General features: G+C 38.6%; 1 protein-coding gene across 1 annotated transcript in view; it reads left to right on the forward strand.

Moving 5' to 3' along the window:
• ABCC4 (ATP binding cassette subfamily C member 4 (PEL blood group)) overlaps window positions 1–26,405 on the forward strand; it is a 142,235-nt gene that overhangs the window by 90,007 nt on the left and 25,823 nt on the right. Inside the window, exons 21-28 of the mRNA XM_005516443.3 lie at window positions 4,914–5,064; window positions 5,706–5,825; window positions 9,197–9,307; window positions 10,771–10,871; window positions 12,925–13,116; window positions 17,246–17,401; window positions 21,304–21,393; window positions 21,875–22,047. Coding sequence (XP_005516500.2) covers window positions 4,914–5,064; window positions 5,706–5,825; window positions 9,197–9,307; window positions 10,771–10,871; window positions 12,925–13,116; window positions 17,246–17,401; window positions 21,304–21,393; window positions 21,875–22,047 — 1,094 coding nt within the window. The remainder of the gene's footprint in view (window positions 1–4,913; window positions 5,065–5,705; window positions 5,826–9,196; window positions 9,308–10,770; window positions 10,872–12,924; window positions 13,117–17,245; window positions 17,402–21,303; window positions 21,394–21,874; window positions 22,048–26,405) is intronic.

Here is a 26,405-nt window from a genome sequence, read left to right on the forward strand (position 1 = left end):
ACAACAATATATACTTATTTTTCACCTGCTCCAAAAGAAAACCCATACATTTTATTTTAAAGGTAGTTTGAAGACAAGACTGCTCACCTCAACTGCTTTAAGTGAATAAAATGAAGTAGAATTGTTTAGGTGCTAGTTTCTCTTTGGATGTTTCCTGTGGCTTTTTGTAATAAAGGGGAAAAATGCAGAAAATCTACACTGTGGTTCTGGGTGGAGCTGGCCCAAGTAAAGTGTTTATCACTCTGATCTTATTGCAATGTCATCTTCCCAGCAAAACTTGTCTTCTGGTGTCCCAGTGTAACCAGCCACCTGTGCAGTTGTTCTTTAACAGAGATGCAGGTCAGTCAGTCCAGACAGTCTGGTTCAAAAAAGTCTGTTTGAAGAAAAAAAAAGCGTTCAAAGATAATATCAGAACTGGATTAGGGATTGATTGTTCATGCAGTTATTTGGCAGAGTTAACAAGGAAATAATTTCAGTCAGGGGTAGAGGAGAAGGAGGAGGAAGGGTGATGCCAAGCAAGTATTAACAGAATGGGGGTTTGTCGTTTTTTGACCTGGCTTTACTTCAGACAGCACAACCTGACTGAGAGTACCCAGAGTTAATGCAGTGAAGGTTCAAACTGAAATCAAGGACATGTGCCTTTGCTGTTATTAAATTAGCATGGCTTTCTGGCAGTTCCATGGGCTAATGTAATCCTTGTGAGTGTGTATTGGGGCCTAGGAAGTAGCATTTAGGAATTGGGGCTGAGTAGGTGTACTTGGCTTCTGCTTAGGTATTGGTAAAACCAATCCTGGAATGCTGCAGTTCTTGCATGAGATTTGACTGTAGATTCAGTCATCAAAGTATAGGCTTGATGGGCTTTAGATGTTTACTTTGCTGTAGTCAGAGGGTGTCAAGTAAATACAGTTAGTGGATTGTACCAAAATACTCAACCATAGGGTCATCAGATATGCACTTAAAGTTTGGATGAAGTTACCATCCTTGGACATGTTTAAAAGATGCATATACCATCCTTAAGGACATGGTGTAGTGGTGGACTTGACAGTGCTGCAGACTCTATTATCTTAGTGTCTTTTCCAGTCTAAACAATTTTACTATGCTATTCATCACTTTTTAAGCTTCTAAATTAGGACAGGAGTTTTACTATGTAGACCACATCTAGACTCCCACAGTGAGGTCTCCAAGTCTCAAATCCCATCCCCTGTGCTCCTCTCATTGATTAGAGATCCTACCAGGTCAAAAACTGCAAGTCCAGGATGGTGTGGTTCCTATGGTAGTAGGTCCTATACCATGTTTTTCTGTTCTGTGGTTGTGGTACAGAAATACCTGTTAGTCCTAGATCTGTTTGAGACAGACCTGTTTGAGATAGAAACTCCAGAATACCGCTCTCCACACCTGTAAGAATAATGGAGAAGTAGGTCATCAGATGATGAAGGGAAAGCATGTTACAAGCGAACGTGCTGGTCAGAGCATTCATTTCCCCAGAGGGTTATAGTTGGGTATGCCTGCTGCAGTAAAAGAGGAGATTTTTAAGGGAAAAAAAGCCACAGTAAATGGAGTGAGTGACCAGATCATGGGGGGATCTCTCAGCACTCTTGTAAGCAAGAGGGTAACTCCCAACAGAAACAACGTGCTTTTCTGTACTCTAGGGATAGACTGTGTACCGGCTGTGTGTGGGAGATTCATCTTTCTCCAGGGAAATTGAAGTTTGAAGGTGGACATTGGACACTGTGGCTCCATTTGGAAGCAATGGTCTTTTCCTGAAACTATCCAGGTCTTTTTGGTCTTGTCTGTTTGGTCATCTGTTGTCTTTTGTGCAAGGTGGCCTTGTTTCAAATACTGTGCAGATAGCTGTAAAATGTAATTCATCAGCTCCTGTGTTTTTGTTTTGGTTGCTTTTCTTTTTTTTTTTTCAGTTTGTTTGCTGCTTTCTACACAGTCATTACATATTGAATGCTAAAATTAAGAAATACATTAGAAGGTGATGGTTTTGTAGATCATATTTCTTCTATGTAGGAAAATTTTGGACTTTTGATACAACTTTCCATTGTAAGCTGATTCTGGCATGGGAAGTCTAGACACCCAGTCCTGAGCATTTCTTGCTGTTTGTTTCCAGAGAGGAGAGACACCAGACACTCGTGTTACCACTGTTGCCAGCCTGTTGATTACCTTGCGTCCTGCAGCTTGCACGCAGTGAACCTGGTAGACGTTGGGGCAGTCTCCAGCTGCAAAAGTTGGTTGTCTCTTGTGAAATTCAGGAGCTAGAACCTTTGCCTTACCTCACACAGTGACTACATGATTACAGTCTGCAAATGGTTGTGTCTGGCTTTCAGACTACTTCATTAAGAGTTAATTTATATGCAAGTTTGGTTTTCAAAAAAGACAACACACATGACTGATCCACCCTATCATAAATTTTTATAATGATAAGGTGGTGCAGGCTCATCTAAAATTCCTTCCAAAGGCGGTGTCAGATTTTTACTTTAGTCATCCTAACCATCTTTTCCTTCCCTGTATTTCTGCCATAGCAAGGCTTTGTTTACATGAGCTGGATCTTAATAGTTTTACTCCCACTCCCACCCCCACTGGCACTTTGCAACATATTGTAGATTATCATCTCTAAAACTTTAGTTTGGCTTCTTTATTTTTTATTCAGAAGTATTTGTTTTCCTCAGAATTCTTTTCCTTGAAACAGCTCTCCGCAACATTTGACTTTGGATTTGTGGTTGATGTTGTGAGGAGACTGTACTTCAGAAACAACTTTTTTTTGACTGTCTGGGAAGTGACAGAGGGGGAAGGCAGCAGGTGTATAAAGCACATTCAGGAGTGAGTTTGGAACAGGAAAGAAGGAATGGACTTCAGTCTCTGCTGATAAGGATGGAGGTGTGGGAACCTCTAGAAACTAGCCAGCATGTGGATGGCTGGCAGGCTTGGCAGAGATAATGAGCATTACTGAGGAAAGTAGAGATCTAGACAGGAGAACATTTGTAGGAGGTCAGGAATCTTTATGTCCTTTCTCCTCATCCAATGATAAAAAGGAAATATGTTTACAGGTTTCTAAAGAATGCCAGAGAAGCAGAAGGTGGAGAAGGGCTGAGGGCAGTGAGTGAGGATCCCAGAGTGATTTGTTTTGCTTTGTGCTGACACAGCCATGTGCATAATTGATCCAGGTGAAACGCTGTGCACCTTCATTGCCACCATACCTCCTTCTGATGAAATCTAGGTAAAATGTTTGTGATCTGCTGTGTGTTTCTAGAAGGTCAAACAACATGGTGCTGTCAACACCTTAACCCACAGATGAGCAGTGTAGTGGTAATGCAACTTCCTCCAGAGCTCCTTTCCCTTATAGCAATTTTTTTTAATAGAGTTATGAGACCCTAAAGTGTGCTTTCAGGATGTATGAGATGGGGAGCTATTATACTGATAAATCTTCTTTCATGAGCTAAGACCTTTAAGCCTAGAGCTGACTCATGCAGTCTTAATGTGTAAGGTGTATGGGTTTGCTCTTTGGTCAGGTCAAATTAGGGTAAAGTCAGAGAAGCCTGAAGGAAAAAAAAGAAAATTTAGGGGTAAAGGTTGTACTTGGTTTTGGCCTTAGTGTGCTATCAGAAGTGCAGCAAGAAATGCAATGTTTCATAGACATTTCCACTGAAAATGTTTGAAAACCCTGGTAGCTCTCTGTTGAAGTTAAAGGGATGGAAGCATTTTTGCTGCAAGACATGCATTTGTGGCACCCAGTGGTCACTAACGCATTTTTGGAATGTAAAAGTCAGACAGCCACAAAATTTAGCTGGAATCCATTTCTGTGTTGTGTGGGGTGATGAAGAAGTTGGTTGCTGTACAGTCCATAAAATGAAAAATCTTTAGAAAATATTGTCGTTTCTAAGGAATATGGTAATGAGAATAATACAGTAATTTAATCTTGAGCTAGGATTTCAGTTAGCTGGTTTTGGTACTGTACGGGTTTATTTTTGTATGGGTTGGGGTTTTTTCCCCCCTTTTAGGGAACAAATGGACACATCCTCATTATAGTATACCAGGTCTCCAACCATACATTCATGCATGCACAGCTGAAAGAAGTTTGTGTGCAGATGATGTACTTGACTGTATTCAAACTGAAAGTTTGATGAAAGATGCAAAAAGGTCTGAAGAAAATGGAGGATTTAATTCAGAAAGTTGGGCCAGGATCCTCTGTTGTCCTAGGCAACAGAGTTTCCCTCATTATATCTAGTTTTCTAAGAGTGAAGTCAGGTTTACGTCACCTGTTACATGACACTCTAGTAAAGCTGGTGAAACAAGCCTTTTATGACACTTTTTGTGGTGTGTAACATTTTCTTCTTATTTGTAGAATGCAATCTTTTGAGAAGAGAAAGCCCACTTTCTCCTCTCCTGGGTTATTTCTAAATGGGACGATGCCATGTTTAGGAAAGCATTGCAAGCCTGTGTTGAAAATCTCTCTTCCAAGTGTCAAGTATTTCAACTCAAGTTAAAATCCAGTTTTTCACCAGTTTCTTCTTAGCAGGAGTGCAAAAACATATCCCTGATTCACCAAATAACTAGGGTCCATTAAAGATTAGTTGTTCATTACATTGATCATTTATTACTTTATTTCAGCAGTCACAAAATAGTCTACAAAGAAATACACTAACTTTCAGTCAACCAGCTTTGTAAAGACATATTTTAAAGAGCAAATAATGTGGAAGAAAACCATAAACTACAAAAATAGTCAATTTAGGTATTACTGTAAGCTTAAAAATAGATGTTGCTCATATGTTATACAATGCATCTGCTCTTAAATGTGGTAGTTACGTTTAAATATTTAAGTGTTTCAATAGTGTTAAATAGTTTTATACTTGTTTTAAATTAAATGCTTCTGGCAAAGAGTTTTTTATTTTGTTTCTGTTGTGCTCCAGACTCTCCTACAGATTTTTGGTGTGGTGGCTGTGGCTGTGGCAGTGATTCCTTGGATACTCATCCCCTTAATTCCACTATTTATTATTTTCATTTTTCTTCGACGATATTTCTTAGACACTTCAAGAGATATTAAACGTCTAGAATCCACAAGTATGTAGTTTGGCGGGACTTAATGTTAGTTTGAACCCTACTTATTATTATGTGAAATGGTAGTATTTTATAGACAGTCCATCAAAGGTTTTTTTTTCTTTTGCTATGCAAATAGCTTCCTTATTGCCTTGGTTCTCAACTAGTGAATTACATGCTTAACTCCTGTTTTGCATAATGATAAACCTAGGGTATGTCAGTTAACTATCTGTAAATAAAGCTAGTTATGAACATGCTAAGCTGCTGGTCTTTGGGACCTTGCATGCATATACTAATGGTATTTCTGACCTTATCTGACTCCTGTGCCTGACTTTAGCTTGACTATGATATGGAATATTAAGCATTATGCATAACAAACATGGATGCCTAATGTCATTAATAAAGCTCAAAGAATTACTTCAGTGACAGCCATTGTTAGAAATGTAAGACATTTTTGTATAAATTAATCTGCCTGGCTGTCTGACTGATTCTAATAGAGTAAGAGAACATTAGTTAAAGATACTGCATATTTATTCTAAAAAGATGCAGTAGAGTAGTTTGTATGGTTAAATATAAAGTGGTAGGATTAAAGATTAGTGTGGTACAAAAAGAATTAAATGTTGTCCTTCAGCTATTGTTAAGTTAACTCTCATTTCCCTTTGTAGCTCGAAGTCCAGTGTTCTCCCACTTGTCATCATCCCTCCAGGGTCTTTGGACTATTCGGGCTTTGAAAGCAGAGGAAAGATTTCAAAAATTATTTGATGCACACCAAGACCTCCACTCAGGTTTGTGATGAATTGATGTGAAAAATCAAATACTTTGCACTGTAGGAGGGAAATATCTTATGCCCTCAGCGACATGTATATAATGTGCATTAAAATCAGTAGGAGCTGTGCATTTGTCTCTTTAGGGTAAAATTCCTGTGTTAGAACAAAAACATTATCTGTCTAGATTTAGAGAGCTTACTTTGGGCAGTAATATAATTTAGAATACCCATGCATATGTTTTAACAATGTATAAGATAAACATTTGAAAGTATGCCTGATAAGAATACTTAAATAATAATTTTTAACATTTTCCTGGATTCCATTTTTAAGAAAAGGAAAGGTGGGGGGAGGGCAGAGAGAGATGTGGAGGAAACAAGCTATATTATGAAGGATTTGATACTAAGTAGTGTGCTAGGAATGGGCAGATATTATTAGTATAAATAATCTTGAAAAAGTTTCATAAATCTAGCTTATTTTTTACTTTGAGCAGCTTTCAGGGCTTAAATCTAAAATATGGAATTATGGAACATAATTGGAAGGTTTGAAATATTGGTATTCTGCAAGCATAAGTAATATAATTCAGGTTTGCGCTGTGATTCTTTGACTTCTGTTATTTAAATGTTCTCTATTACAATGTTCTTCAAGATATAGCAGAATGCAAGTTTTCAGTTCTGTGTTTGTTAGGTAAGATTGTGAATTTCCTGTTGTAAGACATACAAATATATTTGATGGCTGTTTTGTAATTTGTAGATTTACGTGATTTCAGACAAGACCAGCTGAGCCTTTTTGAAGTACAGTTTATCACAAGTTGTAGCATCATACACCCTGACCATGTTGAGCTCAGTGACTTGTGACTGGTGTAGTATATCTTCCAGGGAGGCACCTCTAGCTTTGAATTTCCCATTTCTTAATATTTTATAGTTGCTAGTTCTCTGACCAAATCAACATTGCAGTACCTGATAGCGAGGGAAGATAAAGTTGTGGTTTAATTTTATATTAAAAGACATCTTTAGGCAATAAACTCTATATATAAAGTTTCACTAGACAAAGAGGACCTTGACATTTAAGAGAGTATTTTTCTGTATTTTAAAGTCAGATCCAGGGAACATAAAAACACTTTAATTTTTCAGTCAGTTTGTGCATCTCCCTAACAAAACTGTCAATAATCCCCCTCCTGGGCAGATCATAAACCTGTTTTTGAGGTCAAGCCTCAGTGCTTGCAGTCACACTCTTCTGTATACCTACACACTTTGTCTTGGTGTCTTTCCCACCCAAGCCTTTGGGGTACACCAGCTGGTTTAAAGTGTGTTTTGGTTTTGGTTCTCACTGGGAATGTGTGCATGGACAGCAAAGCAGGCCAACACCATCTGGGCTGTATTAACAGGAGAATAGCCAGGGAAAGGAGGGGAGTGATTGTCACCCTCTGAACTTGTCAGCCCACACTGGGACTACTGCATCCTGTTGTGGACCCCGAGATCTGGGAAACATTCTGACAAACTGGAGTGAGCTCCCTGGAGGGGATGGTAAGATAGATAGGGTATTAACAAGAGATATTTCCTTGGAGGTAACTGGGTTTGTTCAGTTCACAGAATACAGAGGATTTAATAGCTGCCTTCTGCTACCTGCAAGGATGTTGCCATAAATACAGGTTCCTCACCATGGTACATAGTGGTAGAAGCAATGACATGGCTGTAAGCTGTAACAAGAGATGTTTAACTTGAATTCAAGGGAAAACTATTTCACTGTGAGCACAATCAAGCAGAGGCAAAGATTGCCCAGAGGGGCAGGCTTCAACTGTGTCAGTTTTCAAGGCTCAAACTGCATAAAGCAAGGAGCAACGTGGTCTGACCTCTGACCTGACTCTGCTTTAGCAGGAGGCTGAACTAGTGATTTCCTGAAGTTGTTTTCACTGTGAATAGTTCTTTGATAGTAAATGTGAGCAAGCAGTAGCTGACGTAAGAGAGCACCTTTCATACCGGCTCACAAAGCTGGAGTCCTGGGTTTTAAAGTCTCCTAAAGAGTTTTAAATTCTTTTCTGCATTGCAGAAGGCTCTCCTAACTAGCTATGGTTTTGTTTATCACTATTGGCTGGAATAGTACCTTCCTCTCTATTTAGGCCTGAGCCTAGGACTCAGGACACTTGATTTGAACCTCTTTGAGGGATGGCTATGAATGGAGTATTAAACAAATTTTAAATCAGAAACATCTAAAAGGCAGGCTGACATTTGACCAAACCCAAGTTTCTTTCCTGCCAGTGCCCATCTCTATAAGCAAGCCCGTGAGTCGTCAGACCATGATAAGTCTTTATCAGTTCCTGTGACAGTCAGATCCCTTTCTTTATGCACAGTGACCCCTGTTGCATTGGGAGGTTGCAAAATGACCCATCTCAAGCTGGCAGTTTAATGCACCTCCCTGGACAATTAGGATCAGTGGAACAAAAGTTCCATAATCTGGCTATCCAAGATGATCAGACTAATAACCATACTTACCTCCTCTCTGTCTTACAAAAGGGAGAATTTTTTAGTCTGAATTTTTCCCAGCACTGGGCTAAGGAACACTGAACAGTTGAAACTGCAGTGATCTTTAGCAGGGAGTTATGGCAAGCAAGGCAGAAGGGGTTGGAATGGTAACCTTTTGCTGTGACTTGGTAGTAGTTGGAACAATTCCTCTGAGTGCAGCCTAAACAACAATAATTAATGCCACGCTTTATTATGGATACTTTGCTTCTGATTTTGGCCCTGGATTCAAACACTTTGCCTTCTGTATTGCAGTGCCTTTTTGTGCTGTATCTAGCATATCTACCTGGCATGGAACTTAGCACCAAATTGCTATTTGAGTGCAGAATGGAGATGTTCACCTGTGAGCTTCCCCAAAAGTAAAAATACACATTTAATCATCTGAATAGCTCTGTATAGCTGCAGTGGCTGTATTGAGTATCTCCTACAGGAGCTTAACCAGCTCCAGCTGCCTTCTAAAAACTTGGCTCTGACAGTTGTGTTGTGATATGTTCCAGCTAAAATCCTGTAGACTCTAGTTCAGCTACAGTAAATGCAGTTGTACTTTTGCTTTTTGTATAAGACTCTTGAGTCCACTAGAGTTGAGAAGAGGCTTCCATTTTGAATAAGTGGACCATGCGTCGAGACTTCACTGTTTTTCTTTCTCTTCCTATTGTGGTTGCTACTGGTGTGAAAAGTAAATTAGACAATTTCAGGAGAACTGGTCAGTATCCTGATCATCATCAGTCCATGCAGACATGCATTTGAAGATGGCAGTGTTGTTTTTTTTTTTTTGACAACTCGTATTATTAACATTAATTAATTTAGTAATAATTATACAACTTTGTTTTCTAATAATCCACTGGTTTTGTGTCTTTATAAAATACATTTTAGAGGCCTGGTTTCTCTTCTTGACAACCTCAAGATGGTTTGCTGTGCGTCTGGATGCCATCTGTGCCATTTTTGTTATAGTGGTTGCGTTTGGTTCCCTGCTTCTCGCCAAGAGTAAGTACAGATGTTAGAAAAAGTTCACCCAGTAATTACCATGTATAGTAATGCCTAATTCTTTTTCATATGTTGCTGTTTCTAGTTGTTTAAAGGCTGTAATTAAGTTAAATGTTTCTTTCTAGATCATGATCTCTTTCTTAGTCTATGGCATTGGGGCTGCATCTGCTTTCCTGCAAATACTGGAGGCAGTTCAGACATCTTCCGGGCTGAGGCATACATCTGTCATCATCCCCAAGTGTGCAAACAGACGTGCACTTCTGTAGTCTTCACTTTTGAGATTCTGGCTTTCAGAGCAATAACAAGAAATAAATCTTACTCTGTTTCCCTGCCTTTGTCTTTCTCTTTTGGGCCTACAGGGCTTTGCTTTTCATACTGAAACACCCACGGAGCTGCCTCTTAACAATGTTTTTCTTTTGCACATGGCACAGTAGGTCAAATGGCAAACTAAACTTCCTAGGGATACTCTTCTCATATCTTGGATCAGTGGGATAGTCCAGTTCCAGAAAGAAAATTGCCTTATAATAATAGATTTTATGTTCACTGTCACTCATGAACTGTCATTAGTGTATGCATCATCCAGGATGTAATTGGGTTAGATGTACTAGAATGAGATAGTCATCTAAAACATGAAGGAAGATGTAATTATCTTGGACATGAAAATTAGTGCTAATTTGCTGGTTTTGTTTCTTTTCTTTTTTCTTTGGATAAGTTTTGTATGTGCACGTGTGTTTTAAAATTTGAATGCTCGATGCTGCACAAGTCTGCAAATTTTGAGCTAGGTTTGATGTTAGTAGAATGCAAAAAGACAAGTCAAAACAACGGTCCTGAATCTTTCCTTGCCTCTGGATAAAGAATAGTTCTCTTGAAGTCAATAGAACTATATTAGGATAAAGTTCAGATATGTCAGAGGACAATCATGCTTAATATTGGGGCAGACAGAATGCATTTATTTTGTGAGAGTAGACCCACTGAACACAGAGAAGAAATGTTCTGTCCTGTTACTTTATCTGACTGCTTATAGGAGTACAAAGTTGATGTAAATGTTCATAACTAATTTTGAAATTATTTTATGCAAAATTTTTGCTTAGGTTTAGGGCCTTATCAAATTTCTGTAGAAAAATAGGGAGGAGTTAGCTAATGCTCAGCCAGACAGGGATGACCCTAACAATCCATATAAGTATGATCTTGAGACTGAACCTCAGTTTTTAGATAAACCCCAGGCCAAGGAGAATTTGGATTGTCTTGTTAAAATGTTTCCAGAATGTATCCCAAAAATGCAGCGAGTAGCTAGCTGTTCTGCCTGGAGCTACTCATTGCACAGATAGCAAGTAGCACATAACCAAATAAAATTCTGGCTGTGATGCTTCCATCATGTACATAACCTCATGAAAGAGAGCTTAACTGAGATTTTGCCTAATTACAATTTACCTATTCGAGTCTCATTTTCCTTTCTTCTGCAGCTCTGAGTGCGGGGCAGGTTGGTTTGGCACTCTCCTATGCAATCACCCTCATGGGATCATTCCAGTGGGGTGTTAGACAAAGTGCTGAAGTTGAAAACCTGGTAACGTTTATTTCTTCCTTTTCCCCTCCTGGTTTCTTTCATGCTTGTTACATGAATCCTTAAGGATGATATTCTTCTTAATTAACTTAGGATATTAATACCTTAGCAAGGAATTGAGGCACTACTCTGCTGTCATAAAGAAAAATAACTTCTTTTAGGTTATAATTTGTCTGACTGGTTTTGGATGTTTGTTGAGGTGAACTGTGTCCAGGGATTGTCCTCTGGATGGGGACTGTCCAGTTACAGTGTAGATGATTGTATTGCAACTTATTAAAGTTAAAATTAATCCCTTTCTATAAGGAAGATTTTAAATTACGTGTTTCTATTTGGTATTTATAATGTATTGTTATTTATTACTACATTTTTAAAAAATATTTATATCCCTCAAGGCATTTTAGAGTCCTGTTACTCCACTGCAAAGGCTTATAACTTTTTAATTCATTCTAATGTAACACAAATGTGAAAGTATTTGTTTATATTCAGCTGAGAAGGTTGTGTGTTTTCCAAAATATATAATACAGAACACCTTTGACCGATTCATAATATTTACTAGCATGTTCTAATTTGCCTGTCTACTTTCTTAAGATGATACATAAGAAAATTAGATTTTAAAAAAAGTGCTAAACATAAAAATGGGATTTTTTTTTGTTGTGTTGACAAGTGAAGTTACTTAAAATTACAGTTTGCTGTATGTAGTCTAGGAAATGTGTAGTCTTTTTGTAGAAGTTACAAAGCCAAGCTTAATTAATAATAATGAAAATAACGAAGGTAGAATTTTTTTTTTCTGTCAAATTGCTTTTTCAGTGCATTTTTCACACACCAGTAGACTGGTGGTGACAGATTTTTTGAGAAATGGGAAGAAAGCTTTCAGGTTTTTTCATCCCATTTGGGACATTTTGGAGGTGCCTGTGGGAGTGTCACATGTACTGAGTTGCTTTCTTGGAGACTGTGACTCAGAAATACATTGAAAGTCCATTCACTAACCTGGCTTTGATATGAAATGCTGATCATTTTATGGAGCTATGATTAGCATCAACTTCTTTGATAGGTGGACGTCCACCAAAAATCCCTTGTTATTAAAGGGTGACTACACCTGGGGAAGGCAAGAGCATTTCATCTCCATTCTGTTGCTACCTGGTTAAGGGAAGTGATTGTCACACTCTGCTTAGTGGTGGTGCACCCTTGTTTTCAGTCCTGTGTGCAGTTTTGGGCAGCACAATATAAAATGAAGCTGTTGGAGAGCATCCAAAGGAGGGTCGTGAGGATGATGAAGCATCTGGAGGGAAAGCCTTATGAGGAGTGGCTGAGGTCACTTGGGATAAGAGGAGACTGAAGGGAGACCCCGTTGTGGTCTACAACTTCCTTGTGAAGGGAAGGAGAGGGACAGACTCTGACCTCTTCTCTCTGGTGACCAGTGACAGGACCTGAGGGGCCTAAAGTGATGTCAGGGGGGGTTTAGGCTGGATACTAGAAAAAGATTCTTCACCCAGGTTGGGCGCTGGAACTGGCTCCCCAGGGAAGTGGATGTGGCATCAAGTTGGCCAGAGTTCAAGAAGTATTTGGACAATGCTCTCAGGCACATGGTGTGATTTTTTTTGGGGGGGTTATCCTGTGCAGGGCAAGGAGTCAAACTCATCCATGTAGTTCATTTGGTAGTTTCATTCCTAGATTTGTCTTTCCAACACACAATGGATTGGTGTCATCTTAGTCAAGACTGACAAACAACTCTCTTGGCTTAATTTTCTTAAAATGTATGTATTTAGGTTTGTAATTAATCCTACTGATGAGAAATGCTTTTGAATGGCTTTATGTATCATGATATATCTGAATCTGTGGTAGGACATGAGATGTATTCTTTCCACTTTTTTAGTTATATAAAGAAGGCCTAGAATGGCACCAGATACTCTTACCTGTGTTTAAAAGAAAAACCATGGAGTAATTTGCATTGAATCTCTATGGTAAAAATACACACACATACTTATATGCATGCAGTATTTGCAGTGTATGCCATAGGATGAAGTTCATGTATGTATGTCTTCTTTCCTTCCCTTAGATGATATCAGTAGAGAGAGTAATGGAGTACACAGAACTTGAAAAAGAAGCTCCTTGGGAGACCAACAAACATCCACCACCAGAATGGCCTAACCAAGGAATGATAGCATTTGAGAATGTTAACTTCACTTACAGTCTAGACGGACCATTGGTTTTAAGACATTTGTCTGTTGTAATTGAACCAAAAGAAAAGGTAGGTATACAACTCTTTGGATATTCACAGAAATTAAGCAAAGATGATGACTTGACAAAAAGCTGCATGCTGGAAATGCAGTATAAAATATGTGGATGTTAGGATAATAGTAAGCGTTCTTTTAAAAAATTAAGCTTTAGTTATATTTAGTAACAAAAGTTGCAGCCTATTTATTTCTGGCAAGTGTAGCATAAATTTGTCTGGGAACATGATATTTCAGTCTGTCAAAACAAAGGATTAAACATACCCGATAATTTCCTTAAAAATATCTAAGATTCTTCAGAGTGGCAGACATTGAAAATACCAGCCAAGCCCAGAATGTTTGTTCAAATCCAAAGCAAATGGATTTGCTGCATTAGGAAACTGGGGATTCAACACAGGGAGCATAATTGGAATCAGGTATGTCAACAGGCAAGGTGAGCAAAACCAATGGAAAATAAGGAATGTACATGCCCTTGCACTGAGCCCGAAATGGAAGATAGAAATACAAATCAGTTTCATAACTTCAGAATTTGGGATTTTATTTCAGTTCCTTTTGGCTACCAATCCAATTAACTCTTGTCATTAATTAGATTGGTAGCCAAAAGAAACACAGAAATAAAACTCTTCCTCATCTGCAAATTTGACTCCTCCTCCCCAATTTTGACGCTATCCCTGTTGAAAGAGTGCTGCAGGGAAGGTCTCCCCCACAGACAAAATTAAATTGGAGCCCTGAAGTGTTAATTTGTGCTTTGCTACATTTCAAATGCAGGTGTACCTTTTTGATTAGGAGGTCTTCCCTAGGAGGCTGGTTCAACTCTACAATCCTTGCCCTTGCCTCCTTTTTAACATGCTTTTGTATTCAGTTCCAAACCCATTCATTTCCTCAAGTGGGCCTGTTAATAACATGCATGTTACAAAAATTCAACCGGACTTTGCTACATTGAGGTGATTTTCTGGAATTAGCTGTGAATGAGTTAAAAATGGTCTCTTGAGAAGAGCCATGTGGGCTGTCTTGTTAGCTGTTTTATGTCCCTCCAATATAGACTAGAAGTTCTATATTTCTCAGTGAGAGACAGAAATAAAATTAAAAACTGAAGCAAGACATACTAGCAATGCATGTCTCAGTCCTTGGTGGGGACAGGAGAGAGAGGGATGACTGGAGGTATTTCTTTTTGCTGAGCAGTTATGCTGTGGTTTCGTCATCCTGTATTTGCCCAGCTTGAAACTTGCAAGGAACTGTGTTTGTTTTCTATGATGTTTTGCACAATACTGCAGTAAGCTGTATTCTGTGTAAAATAAATCTCCCAAGCATCTCTCCTCCTTATATTGCTTTTAATTATGGAGATGCATCTTTTCCAGAACCAGGTTTCCAGATGTGCTGGAGATTCTGCCCAGACTGCTGTCATTGAGAGCTCTTACGACTCAGGCCTCTGGCTTAGAGAGACTTTTGGTGGCTGCAGTACCCCTGGCAGCAGGAGTGAGTTTAAGCTTCTGCTGTACTTGTAGTTTTTCTTGTAGCCACCCAGTTTGGGAAGCTGTGGGTACAGTGAGAATGAAAGAGGTGATTGCTAGCAAATCACTCAGAGGTTAAGGTCTCTTTTGATCTGTCTCGGCATTCAATATTTCCCTGTAGTCAAAGGAGGCTTGGAAGGACCCTGTGTTTTAAACATCTTTGCTCAAGTAGTGTGGTCTGACAGAGACAGACCAGGGAGACACAACCTGCTGTGCCTGTAGCTGGCAGTGATTAACCTCCTCTGCTACTATAACTGCAGCAGGGAGAGATTAGCATGTGTAGCATTGGATTTTGCACACCTCTATCTTTGTTTCAAGGGAGCTCATGAATGCTTATTGGCCAACATGTTGTTAAATGTGCTTTCTCCTGACAGCTCCTGGATCTGTGGGCTAAGTGAAAAGGTTAGGAAGGTGCACGTGTAGATTTACGGCATGGCAGCTGTGCTCCCACAACGTACCATGCAAGGGAGGTCGCCTGAGGGATAACAAAGACATGGGCAGTTTCAGTGGAGTAGCTGACATGCTGTAAATCTCACATTTTTTGTGCAGCTCTGCACAAGTACAAGTGACACTTGAGTAATGACGAATCCAGCGTAGCAGGTGTACTCCTGTGTGTGCACATGGCTCGCATCAGGCAGCACAATCCTGGCCCTGTGATTCCTGGCAGGTGCCACTTCCATTTGCAGACAGGTGCTGTATTTGCATGGGTTGTGGGCCTCTGAAGAAAAAAATGTATTAAAAAAATGGATAATATACTGAAATGATAGTATCATAATATCATTACTACTAGTAATACTGAGAGCTATTTCAAATTCCTGTCAATTTTCAACAGCCTGTAGTCAATTGGACCAGAGATGCAAATAGATTTTTCTAAATGTTGAAGAGCATAGTCCTTTCATTTGATGCCAAACTGAAAGTGGGATTTTGACAATATGCAGAGCAGCTGCATTTTTATTTTAAGTATCAATGTAATTTTTTAATGTTTTTTTCTTTATATCCTTGATACAATACTTTATATTGACATATAACAATTGAGGAACAATTGAACTTTCGTTTTCACAACTCTAGTTGTCTGTGTTCTCTATTCAGCATTTTCTTTCTGAGCTGTAGTTTATTCAGAACTATTTTTCCATTGTTTCACTGGTATAATTTAGAGTATTAGACATTTTATCATTTCTTGTAACAGATTTGCTTAAATTAGTCTGTTTAATAATAGGAACTGTAGAAATGTTAATTAGTTTATATACAGTAGTACAATAATGAATGGTTGGATGAAATTGTTGAATCAGAATGTAGAAAATACCTTTCAGATTATGCAGCATAAGTTGCTCCTTGAAGTGTACTTTTTTATTCTGGTGTGTATTTTTTATCAAATGTGGGCACTGCTGTTTTGTTTGAACTTAGTGTCTCTGACTGAAAGTTTCTCCTTGCACTTTGATGCAGTTTCCTGCGCTGAATTTCATTTCAGCAGTCATTGCTGTATACACGTGAGTCTCAGGCAGTGGGTAATTGCCCTCTGGTGTCTGTACGTATGCTCATGAAGGTTTTCATCTTTCTTCCTCCTTTCTGCACCCCAATCACTTCACCAAGCCATATTATACATGCTTAATCATCATAAATCCTTCACATCAAACCAGTATCTCCAACCCATATTAATTTTGTTTTGCACTGCTCTGAACTTTCTCCAGTGTGCTGATTTTTATTTTTTTTTCAATGTGGGGATTAGAACAGAATGCAGGAAATAACAAATTCTGCCAGATCAGATCTGTATAGAGGGCTACACCCATTATCTTCTCTGATGCAGTTGATTACTCTACACTGTTTTTCTCTAAGAATCCTTTTTCTGAATGCAACGTTAAAAAAAATTTAAAAGAGAAGAAATATTTGTAGGTCTTAGCTCCTTGTCATTAAAGTTACCAATCCCATATTTTTCATTGTCTCTTTTTTCTGAAAGCTTTAATTTTTTTTCACACTGCATATATCTTCCAGTTTTTCTCTGGGAACAAAGAGAACCATGAATCTCTGTGATTTTATTATTTGCTGTTTCTTCTATTTGAAAAGGAATTTCAGCTTGATGTCATGGCCTTATAGTTTCAATACTTGTTGAAGGTGTCTGAAGTATGGATACAGTTTATAATCGTGCTACTTTAAAGTACTTCACCTTAACCATAACTAACCAAAATCAGTCTCAATTATTTAACTTGGGTATACATTGCTCCCAGAGTGCTTTATGGGAGTGCTTCTTGGGGTTGAGTAGTAGATGCATGCTTGAAATTATTTGCCTAACATCACCCAACAAACCAGGTTTAGTATAAAAATTAGCAGTTGATGAATCACATTACTGTATGCATTGAGCCACTTCATCTTGTTTACACAGTAAGACACCACACATTAAGGGAGAATCATTCACCTTTGAATATGATCCAAGAAATTGTCGTGTATACAAATGTAACCTGAATCCAAACTGATTTAAGGGGAGAGGATTTTTCCCCTTGGAAGAATGTTAATTACAGAGAAGTTTTATTTGGTGCTTGTTCTACTGTAAATCCTATGATGCTGTAAAAATGTTGCTCGACATATTAATTTATCCTGAAAAGCTCTCAGTTTAATTGTACAGGCCTGGCTTGCTCTGTAGGTTGGAATAGTGGGAAGAACCGGAGCTGGGAAAAGCTCTCTGATAGCAGCCCTCTTTCGCTTGGCGGAACCTGAAGGAAGGATTTGGATTGATAAGTACTTGACATCAGAGCTGGGACTCCATGACTTGCGGAAGAAAATTTCAATTATACCTCAAGTAAGAGAGTGACTTGGTTGTTTTGAATATGATACCATAGTGTTTAAAGTGCTTTGCTGGGATGTGTTCCCCCTGCACCTCTCTACGCAGTAGGCACAGGAACTGCAGCAAGGCGTTATTCTTGCTTGAGTGAGGTCTTGATTATTTTAAGATAAGCAGAATCAATTTTGGGGACTGGAGCATTTTTTTCCTAGTTTTGTACCCTGTCTGTTCCTTTGGAATATCTGTGCTAGCTGTATGCTGTCCTCCCATAGTCTGGGGAAAAGCAGAGAAAATCTGGTAAGTATATGAACCAATCTTCAGCAGTCCATTGAAGTCACTTGATCCTTTGGCAGCAATTCCTGCCTGAAGCTTCCTTAGTAAGGGACTTTGAAGAACCACTTTCACCTCTGTGGTCACCTCTGTACAAACTGACTGGTGCTAGATTTAGAAAGAGCAAATGTGCCGCCTAGAAGTGAGCTATCAGCTTTTGTGTTACTTGGAGGAGGTTGGACAGAGAAGACCAGGGGAACAAACTAAGGAGTAGACCATTATGACCTATAATAAATAAAACTTGATGAATTTTAGAAGCTGAATGCAAGAAAGGCTGCAGTACAGGGAAAAAACCCAGTAAGGCAGTGCTGGAAATAGCCTTATATCTCATGCTGGAGTAGAAGATAGGCTGTTGAAAGAAATCCAGTAGGTCACACAGATCTCTCTCAGAGTCTTACTTTCATGAGACATTGTATCAGAGAATGATTATGTATAACCTTAAAACTTAAAAGGCGAAGTCTGTGCTTGTTTCACCAGTGCTCTGGTCTCTTCTGTGGGCGTTAGCTCTCCAATGAAGAGGGAGGTAAATTGAAAAGCTCATATGCTGCAAATGCGAAGTCATATTTTGGAAAGTAGTTCATCTGCACTGTTCTAGCAGTAGAGTGAAGAGTAGACTGTAAACCAGAGGATTTTTTTTGCCATGTTTAGCGTTATTTCTCAGATCTCTTTATTTTATAACAGAATTGGTATTTAGAGTTATGTCTGAATGTGTGGTAGTCTGTTAGCAGGGTGGCAGAGCGTATTACTTTCTTTAAGCTGAGAATCTAATACAAATGGTAATGAGGCTTTTTTTTTTCTCAAAGAATAGGAGTCAAAAAGAAACAGGTATGCTATTGAAAAAATAAAAAATAGGTACTTCCCCAGCAATTGGATTGTTGCCTAATGCAGGATGTCTTTTGTTTCTGCATGCTGCAGGCTTTGTTATTGCAGTACTCACTGGAGCTAGTCATCTTTTGTATGTAAAGAGAACTTTATATGGATTTAAATTCAGGTTTTTTGTTTGTGTGTAGTGTTCCTTTCTTGTGAAAGCAGATGATCATCAGTTCATTCAAGGTCTACAGCTCTTTGAAAGCCTTGCCCATAGCTATTGTGGGTGATTTTTACATTTTGAAGAATTCAGCCCAGCTGAACAAAATAGGATGCTGAGACAGGAAAACTGCAGGTCAAATACAGTTTCTACATGTTGAATGATAGAGATGCTCAAAGTTCACTGCATTCAATTACACATGTGAGGTTTTTTCATACACTGGTCTTTTGACATAGTTTTAATACTGTTTTAATCCAGTGGAACTCCCTGATTTTTGTCAAGTTTATATAAGGTTTGCATCATAGTCCCAAAAGTTTTGAGTGTCCAAAGGCTAGCAGGTAGCGTTTTGTAATTTTGTTTTTATGTAAGGGAAGGCTGTTTCTACTAAAAAATGAGAAACTGTCAAGTGGTGGTACGAAGAAGAGGAGGAAGGAGGGTTTGGGATCAAGTTTCTGCTGTGGTAAACTGTATGATAGGCATTGTCTTGTACTGTGCTAATAGTAGTGTCAATAATGGGAACAGCAGTGTAACATCAGGTAGTTATTTTGCAGCAAATATCTTCATAATTATGTGGGCAGCTGAAAAACCAGAGAGAGAGATGCTTATTAGAATTGCAACATAAAACATGCTAAACAGAACCATTCCTAGAGAGTGATGAGGCAAGAGTGAAGTTCCCTTGTGTGTGAGTTTAAATACCTACCTGTAGAAATAAAAATGTGCTTAGGCTTCTAATTGCTTGCTTGGATGGAGCTGTGTAAAGGTTGTGTTTGTAAATCTTTTCTATGCGAATGTTGTCTGCCTCTCTGACTGCAAGCATTTTTACAACAATTATTTACAGGTTATTCTTATTACTTTCCTCTCATAAACCAGACTGTTTTAAAAAATAATCTGTGTCAGAAATGGTAATTAAAAAATATTCTTATCTTCTGTTGCAGTGCATGTCTGTTGTTAGGACCTTTATAATAGTTATGAACACTTTATAGGTTCAGCCTCTTCTTTTGTCAACCTATAAAAATGGATTGAAAAGGAAAATAAATTTAACAATACTTTCAAAATACGTCAAATGTTGTATTAAAATGTGTATTGTTAAACAATTTAGTTTCTAGGTGTTTTTGAAGAAGACTGTTTTTAGGCCTGGAAATGTTTTGTGTTAAATCCTTTTGCTCATTCAACAGGTTTTTAGTGACATTGCTATTGCAGCAGATACTTTCAAATAACTGGCATGTTCAATCAAGAAGTGTGTATTTTCTCTTATATTGCTTATGGCATATTCTGTCTTTTTAAATTGTTTTATAGCACTCAGATGGTTTAGAAATTAAAAGACAATAAAAGAGTTAAGGTCTGAATTCTCTTCTGGTTTGCTGCAGCTCTTTGAAGCTGGGCATCACTAGGGTTAGATGGGGAGAAAGTAATGACAGGTTAATCTCAGAATAAGCTGAAGTTACCTAGTGTAAGTTAGATTTTATTTCCCAGGGGAGAAAGGAAAAAAAAAAAAAGAACACATTTTGTCTAAAATTTCCCCAGTTTAAAGAAGACTGACAACATGATGAATGGTCTCCATTTATGATGAGCACCGTTACAGCTTTTGACTTGTTTTTGTCTTTATGTGTGGTATGAAGATGAGTTTAGCCCTTAAGTCGTGTCAGTGCATGACTCACAGGTCTGGCAAATCACATTTCTGAATACTGATCTGTTCCTTAAGGAGTTCTGAACCAAAGTAGTTTCCCCACTTCTTAAATACTACAAGTTTCAGTGTGATTTGATTTGTGCCCGTTTGATTAATTATCTATTATTGCTCTGACTGGGAGCTGAAGTAGAACAAAACTTGCTTTGACCACAGGTAAACCCACATTGGTACCTGAATGGGAGAAGGTACTGATTTGACTCCCTGGTGTATTTTGAGTGAGAGCTTTGCCCAGCAGTGCTCCAGTTCTAAGTCAGTTTGCTTTGGGGCTGTGGCAGGTTAGATAAACTTTGATGTGTTTAGGTTTTAAATGGTGAAAGCTGTTTCTGCTTAGCCCTGATGGTAAAATGGAAGGGCTTTTATGGTACAAAATGAAAAAAAAAACAAACCCACAGCCAAACACAGAAGGAAAACCGGAAAGGCATTGTGAGCTCTTTGATTCCTCTCTGGTTTATGTACTTAAAAAACAGGTTTTCAAAACTGCCCAAAAGTAATTTAGGAGTGCGAGCTCATTGACAGTGCTAGTTGTTGGTTTTCATTAACAATACCATGAGGATAGCAATGATTTCATATAAGTATATATATATAGCTTGTGGCATCAGAACAGTGGCATGTAAATGCCCATTCAAGTACCAACATAACTGTGTACAACAGTTTTCAAACAGACCTGTCCTGTTTGGTAAATTATCTTCATACAGAGTAGTTGAACACTTGCTTCTCCCACCCCCCGACATCTCCCTCTAAAGCATGCAGTTGTAATAAACACCTTTGCATTTCAAAAAAGAGAGCTTCTTGTTGGCTATTTCTGTGCTATTGTTGATTTAGGTTAGCTGTGATTATCATTAAGTTACCTATTGCATTATAAAACTTGCATTTCAGGAGCCTGTTTTATTCACTGGAACTATGAGGAAAAACTTAGATCCTTTCAATGAATACACCGATGAAGAGCTGTGGAATGCCTTAGAAGAGGTGACTTACTAAATCTAATAATATACACCTGGTATTTAAAATCCACATAGCAATAACATTACAGTGCTTGTGTGTGTTCGGTTTTAGATGTTTTCATCAGGTTTGATAAAGGTGTAGCTGTTGATGGAAAAAGACTATAATTTATGCATGCGTGTGCATTTATGTATGCGTGTGTGCATGTGTGTGCAGACATATATATTGTTATATGTCTTTTATGAAAGAATTATCCTTTGGGATGATGCCTTGGTTATATTTTGATTCATATCTTGGTTTTAATGAACATTAATAGATTCTTAACAATGTGCTTTAATGTTTTTAGAATTCTAATAACTGACACACTCTGTAATCCAACTTGGCACTTACTCATTTTGTGTCAGAATATAAAAGGCAAACCTTGCATACTTATTGTTGTGTCATCAGACACACAATAGCTGATTTAAAAGAGAGTTACTCATCCTACAGTATGTTGACATGTCAACAGGTGCAACTGAAGGAGGTTGTGGAAGATCTACCCAACAAATTGGAGACACAGCTGGCAGAATCTGGATCTAATTTTAGTGTTGGTCAGAGACAGCTGGTGTGTCTCGCCAGAGCAGTTCTAAAAAAAAACCGTATTCTTATCATTGATGAAGCAACAGCAAATGTGGACCCAAGGTAAAAACAAAATCTGTCATATTAAAATGAGCTGGTTTCTCTTCTAGTATGTTCATCCCTGCTTTAGAGATGAACTTAAATGCTTTATATTTCATGTAGTTTGTATTGCTGTTTTACGTTTTTGATGATACCATCATTTTTGTCTATGCAAAATGGGGCGATTGAGCTTTGGCTATGGAGCAGAGGATATAAGCTAAGCACTCAAAAGATCCCTAATTTCAGTGCATTCCATAGAGCAGGGAAATTAATATTCAAAGTCTATTTGTCCTGCAGCCATAGATTAGAAGACAAGAATGTTCTTGAAAATGCATCTCTGTAACATCAGAATAGCCGTGAAACAAGTTGAGTTCTGTTGACTTCTGGAAGAAATGTTTGTTGGAAATAAATAAATACAAAAGATTTAATTCATCTCATTCCCAAAACCCCCTAAAACTAGAAAGGGGAAAAAAGGCTATAAGCAAAACCAGATACTTCTGATTATGAGATGCTGTCCTTTCAGATGGCTCAGATGCTGGTGTGGTAAGTTAGAGATATAGTGGGGGCAGGGGCAGAAGGTAAGCTGTCCGAAACACCAGAGGAGTTGCAAAACAGAGTTGGAGATGTTTAAGTCTACAGGATGGACTCACTTATTCATTATTCTGTCTTGAATAACTCAGGCCATAACTCAGGCCAGCAGAACTTTCCTGAATTCATTCCTGTTTGAACTAGAGTGTACTTCTAGAAGAACATCCAACCTCAATAGCAAAAAAAATTCAATGACAACCCTTGTTAATTGTTCCAATAGCTAAGTACCCCCACTGTTAATTTTTGAAACATTTGAAGCACTGGTGGAAATATTTTGGAAACAATACTGCAAACGTACTGCATCAATTAGTCTGAGCTGAATATATAGTTCCAACAAACTATGGCTTGAGGGAGAACTCAAAGTCCAAAGAGGACAATAACACAGCAAGTCCCTCAAACAGATGCATTAAGGATTTTGTATGTCATCTGGGTGTGACTCATTTTTCTAACATCTTCTTGGGGGAGAAGTGGTGCCACTGGGGTAGCTTTACAGTTCAGCTGTCAGTATATTTCTAAAATCTTTAGAAAAGTGCGTTCCCTTCCCAGAGGTTCTCTTTTTCTTTTTTTTCTTTTTTCACTCTTAGTTTATTTTTGGCTGGGCTCTGGTAGATTAACTGTGATTAATCATAGGTGTGGAAATTTAATACCATCTTACTCATCCTCCCTATTTTGGCATCTCACATGTGTGTTCTCAACTTGCACTATCCATTTAATTGATCTTGATTAATGTATGCTGCAATATATATTATAATAAGGTAGATGTTTGTTTGTATCAACTCTAAGCATAACAATACAAATAATAACTTGGAACTTCTTTGAATTCAGTTTGCATTACAGTCATTATTACCTTTTCCTTAATGTGTTGGTATAACTAGAGCCAAGTGTTTTTTAGCTGTGCAATCTGATAGGATGATCATCAGGAAATGCTGATGTGGGTTGCTTAACTGAGCAGTTAGGGAGGCATTTTTGGCGCGTAAGGAAAACCTCCTCCTCCTCTTCTGATGCACAGCCCCCATACCTGGCACCCTTGTCTCTCACCTGGCAGCGAGCACACATCATATCGAGCACCTGAGATGGGAGACCATGGCGAGCTGCCGTAGGCTCTGGAGATACTTTTCTCTTTTTTTGTTTTTTTGGCTCTTTGGCTCTTGATCTCTCTCCCTCAGCAGCCTCAACTGCTGCTGCCACCGTCCCTTCTGCAGTTCAACCTGGAAGCGGGTGTGAGCGTAACAATGCATCTGAACAGCTTGGGCCATAGTGTGCACCAGCCAAACTGTCTGTAGAGTTTCTTATCAGACCCTCTGGAATTTCTCAAGGTTGCTGAGACATAAGCTGTTCTAAAAATAAGAAAGAAGAGGCCGAAAACCAAGAAAACAGGACCACAGGAGCCAGATAAGAGAGGGTGGTTGGACACCTGGACTGTAACCAATCCTGTGCCCCGAGGGGTGTGTGCAGGGCACATGGACAAGATAGGGGCACCAATGAAAAGATGTGTGATCGTGTGGTCAGTAGTTTTAGAATGTATGAATAAGTGTGTAATGTCAACAATAAATGGGATCTGCGAGATCATATTGGCTCGTTGGTCAGAGGTCCTGAGCTCCCGCATGTGAGAAGGCAGGGGTTAGGGGTGGCAGGAAGAGAAGGAAGGGTGAGGTGTTGCGAGGCAGTGGATGCAGGGTGAGAGATGGGCGTTGTACCTTCCCCAGAGGACTGAGGTGACTCCACAGTGTGACTTCTGTGCATGCTTTTGTGGGGCAGGGGAAAGGAGCTTGCCATAAAGAAGGTTGCCCTAAGTCAGACTACCTGCATGATTTAGGTGATGACTGACAGACATTTAATTTGATTTTATCTTCTTGGGCCATTCTTACTCTGAAGAATAGAGTCTGGTTTTAAAGCAGTTGAATTGTTCTGGAAACTTTTGTGAAATCTGGAGCAGAAGAGCTGAAAATCTTCACGTGGTTGCTTTGGTGATACACAGAAACAAAATCATTCCTTACTGAGACTTTTTAAAAATACTGAATTTGTTTTAATTGTGTTAACTGATATTTTGGCTTATAGAGAACAGAACTTTTGGCAAGCAAACCACTGCCACCTTTTTATACTGGTTGTTCATTGAGTCTGGTAAAAACAGCCATTGCATGTAGTTCAGTTCATTAGCTGTCTTAACCTTGTAAGTTTTAACCTTTTATTACATCTAACTGCTATCTGTAACTCTTTCTCTTTTGGAGAAATTATCTAAGCCTCTCAGGAATTGTGTAGTGTGAGATATGCTTTCAGGACAATCCCAGGAGGACATTAGACAGAAGATAATGACTTAGCCAGTTTTCCTTTCAGCAGCTTGGTTGCTTCTCATTCAGATCATATTTATTCTTCCTCTTTAGATAGTTTTCTTTTTACACAGTCAGCTAATACAGGTTACACCAGATCTTGGGTTGCTGGGAAACTTGGTGTTAGATCCTCAACCTGTGGTGCCTGTGGGACAACTCTACCACTATTTTGTGCTTTCTTGTTGTATTGTTCCTTGCAGTAGGGAGTATTGTGGTTCCCATTTTTATATAATCAGATTAGGATGGAGTTTTTGTCATCCAGCAGCCCTGGTTTTGGTATTCAGGTTGCATCTTTGGTTTTTAATGTGCCTGAAAGATGAAGAGGTCTGATCTACTGAAGTGGGTGATAAAATCACTTGGCACTTGCCTAGACACTTGTTCAATGTGGGTAGGCACTACTAAGAGTGCATTTATGTCCTGAAAAAGGGACAGAAATTATGCTTTCTTTGGTACTTTTCTAGTTCTAACTGGCATGTGATACAGTCTCTACACTCTGTCAGCACATAATTCTGTGTACAGGTGCTTTTCTTGGTATTTTTAGATTTTCTTGCTTTGCCTAGCTTCTTCCTGAGATTCTCCTGGACGTTACTGCTGGTGCTTCTGCCCACTGTCCCAAAAACTATGCTTCAAGATCTACCATGAACCTTGGAGAGAATCTAGCCAAGTGTCAGTCAGCGGACACATCAGCATGAGATCTTGTTCCGTGATATTGAAGATGGAGCTATTAAGTCTGTTCCTGATTACTCTGTAGTCTCATTTTATAACATTTGTCACACCCACAATATGGACAGCAGTTTCTTGTTAGTGATAAGTTTGTGTTCAAGAAATACCTGTTTAAGATAATAGTTTGATACTATCTCTCTAAGAATGAGAGTTTTTTTCCTTGTAAATGTAAGAAGAGGTAGTGCTATAAAGAAGACATATAATAAAATATAAAACTAATGTAGAGGACAGGGATGCTCAAGGCTGAGACATTCTTAGAAAACAGTAGGAATAACTTGAGTTACAAATAATTGTAAGCCTTTATAAAGTTGTTATCAAAGTTCCTGAGCTAGCTATGATTCTGGTGTTCTGTACTAGCTTTGCAGAAAACTTTGAGCTTGACTGTAAAAGCCTGAAAAAGGCTTTCTTTACACAGTTCTAGGGAGTATTGAATACTGAATTTTTTTTTCTGTTTTGCTATTTCAACCAGTGTAGAGAACACATCCAGCTGTCTCTATGAGGCTCTTCCATAGTTAGTGTTTTCATGGATATCTCTGCTTTTATTTTTCCTTCTGGAGGTAAGAGTAGTCAGGTTATTGAGGCGTTGCTGAGGAGAGAGCGAAAAAAAGATACATGCATTAACACTGGGGTGAAAGGACTGGTATTGCTGTGATGTGGAATATGATTAACAACTTCCTTTTCTTAAGGAGATAACACAGAACTAAAGAACCTGGCCCTGTCCTGACTTCTCTTCCTGTCTCTTTC

The sequence above is a fragment of the Pseudopodoces humilis genome, chromosome 2 (genome assembly GCF_049639895.1).
Source record: "Pseudopodoces humilis isolate 2021_Gansu_Grassland_sample_001 chromosome 2, ASM4963989v1, whole genome shotgun sequence".
Taxonomy (NCBI): Eukaryota; Metazoa; Chordata; class Aves; order Passeriformes; family Paridae; genus Pseudopodoces; species Pseudopodoces humilis.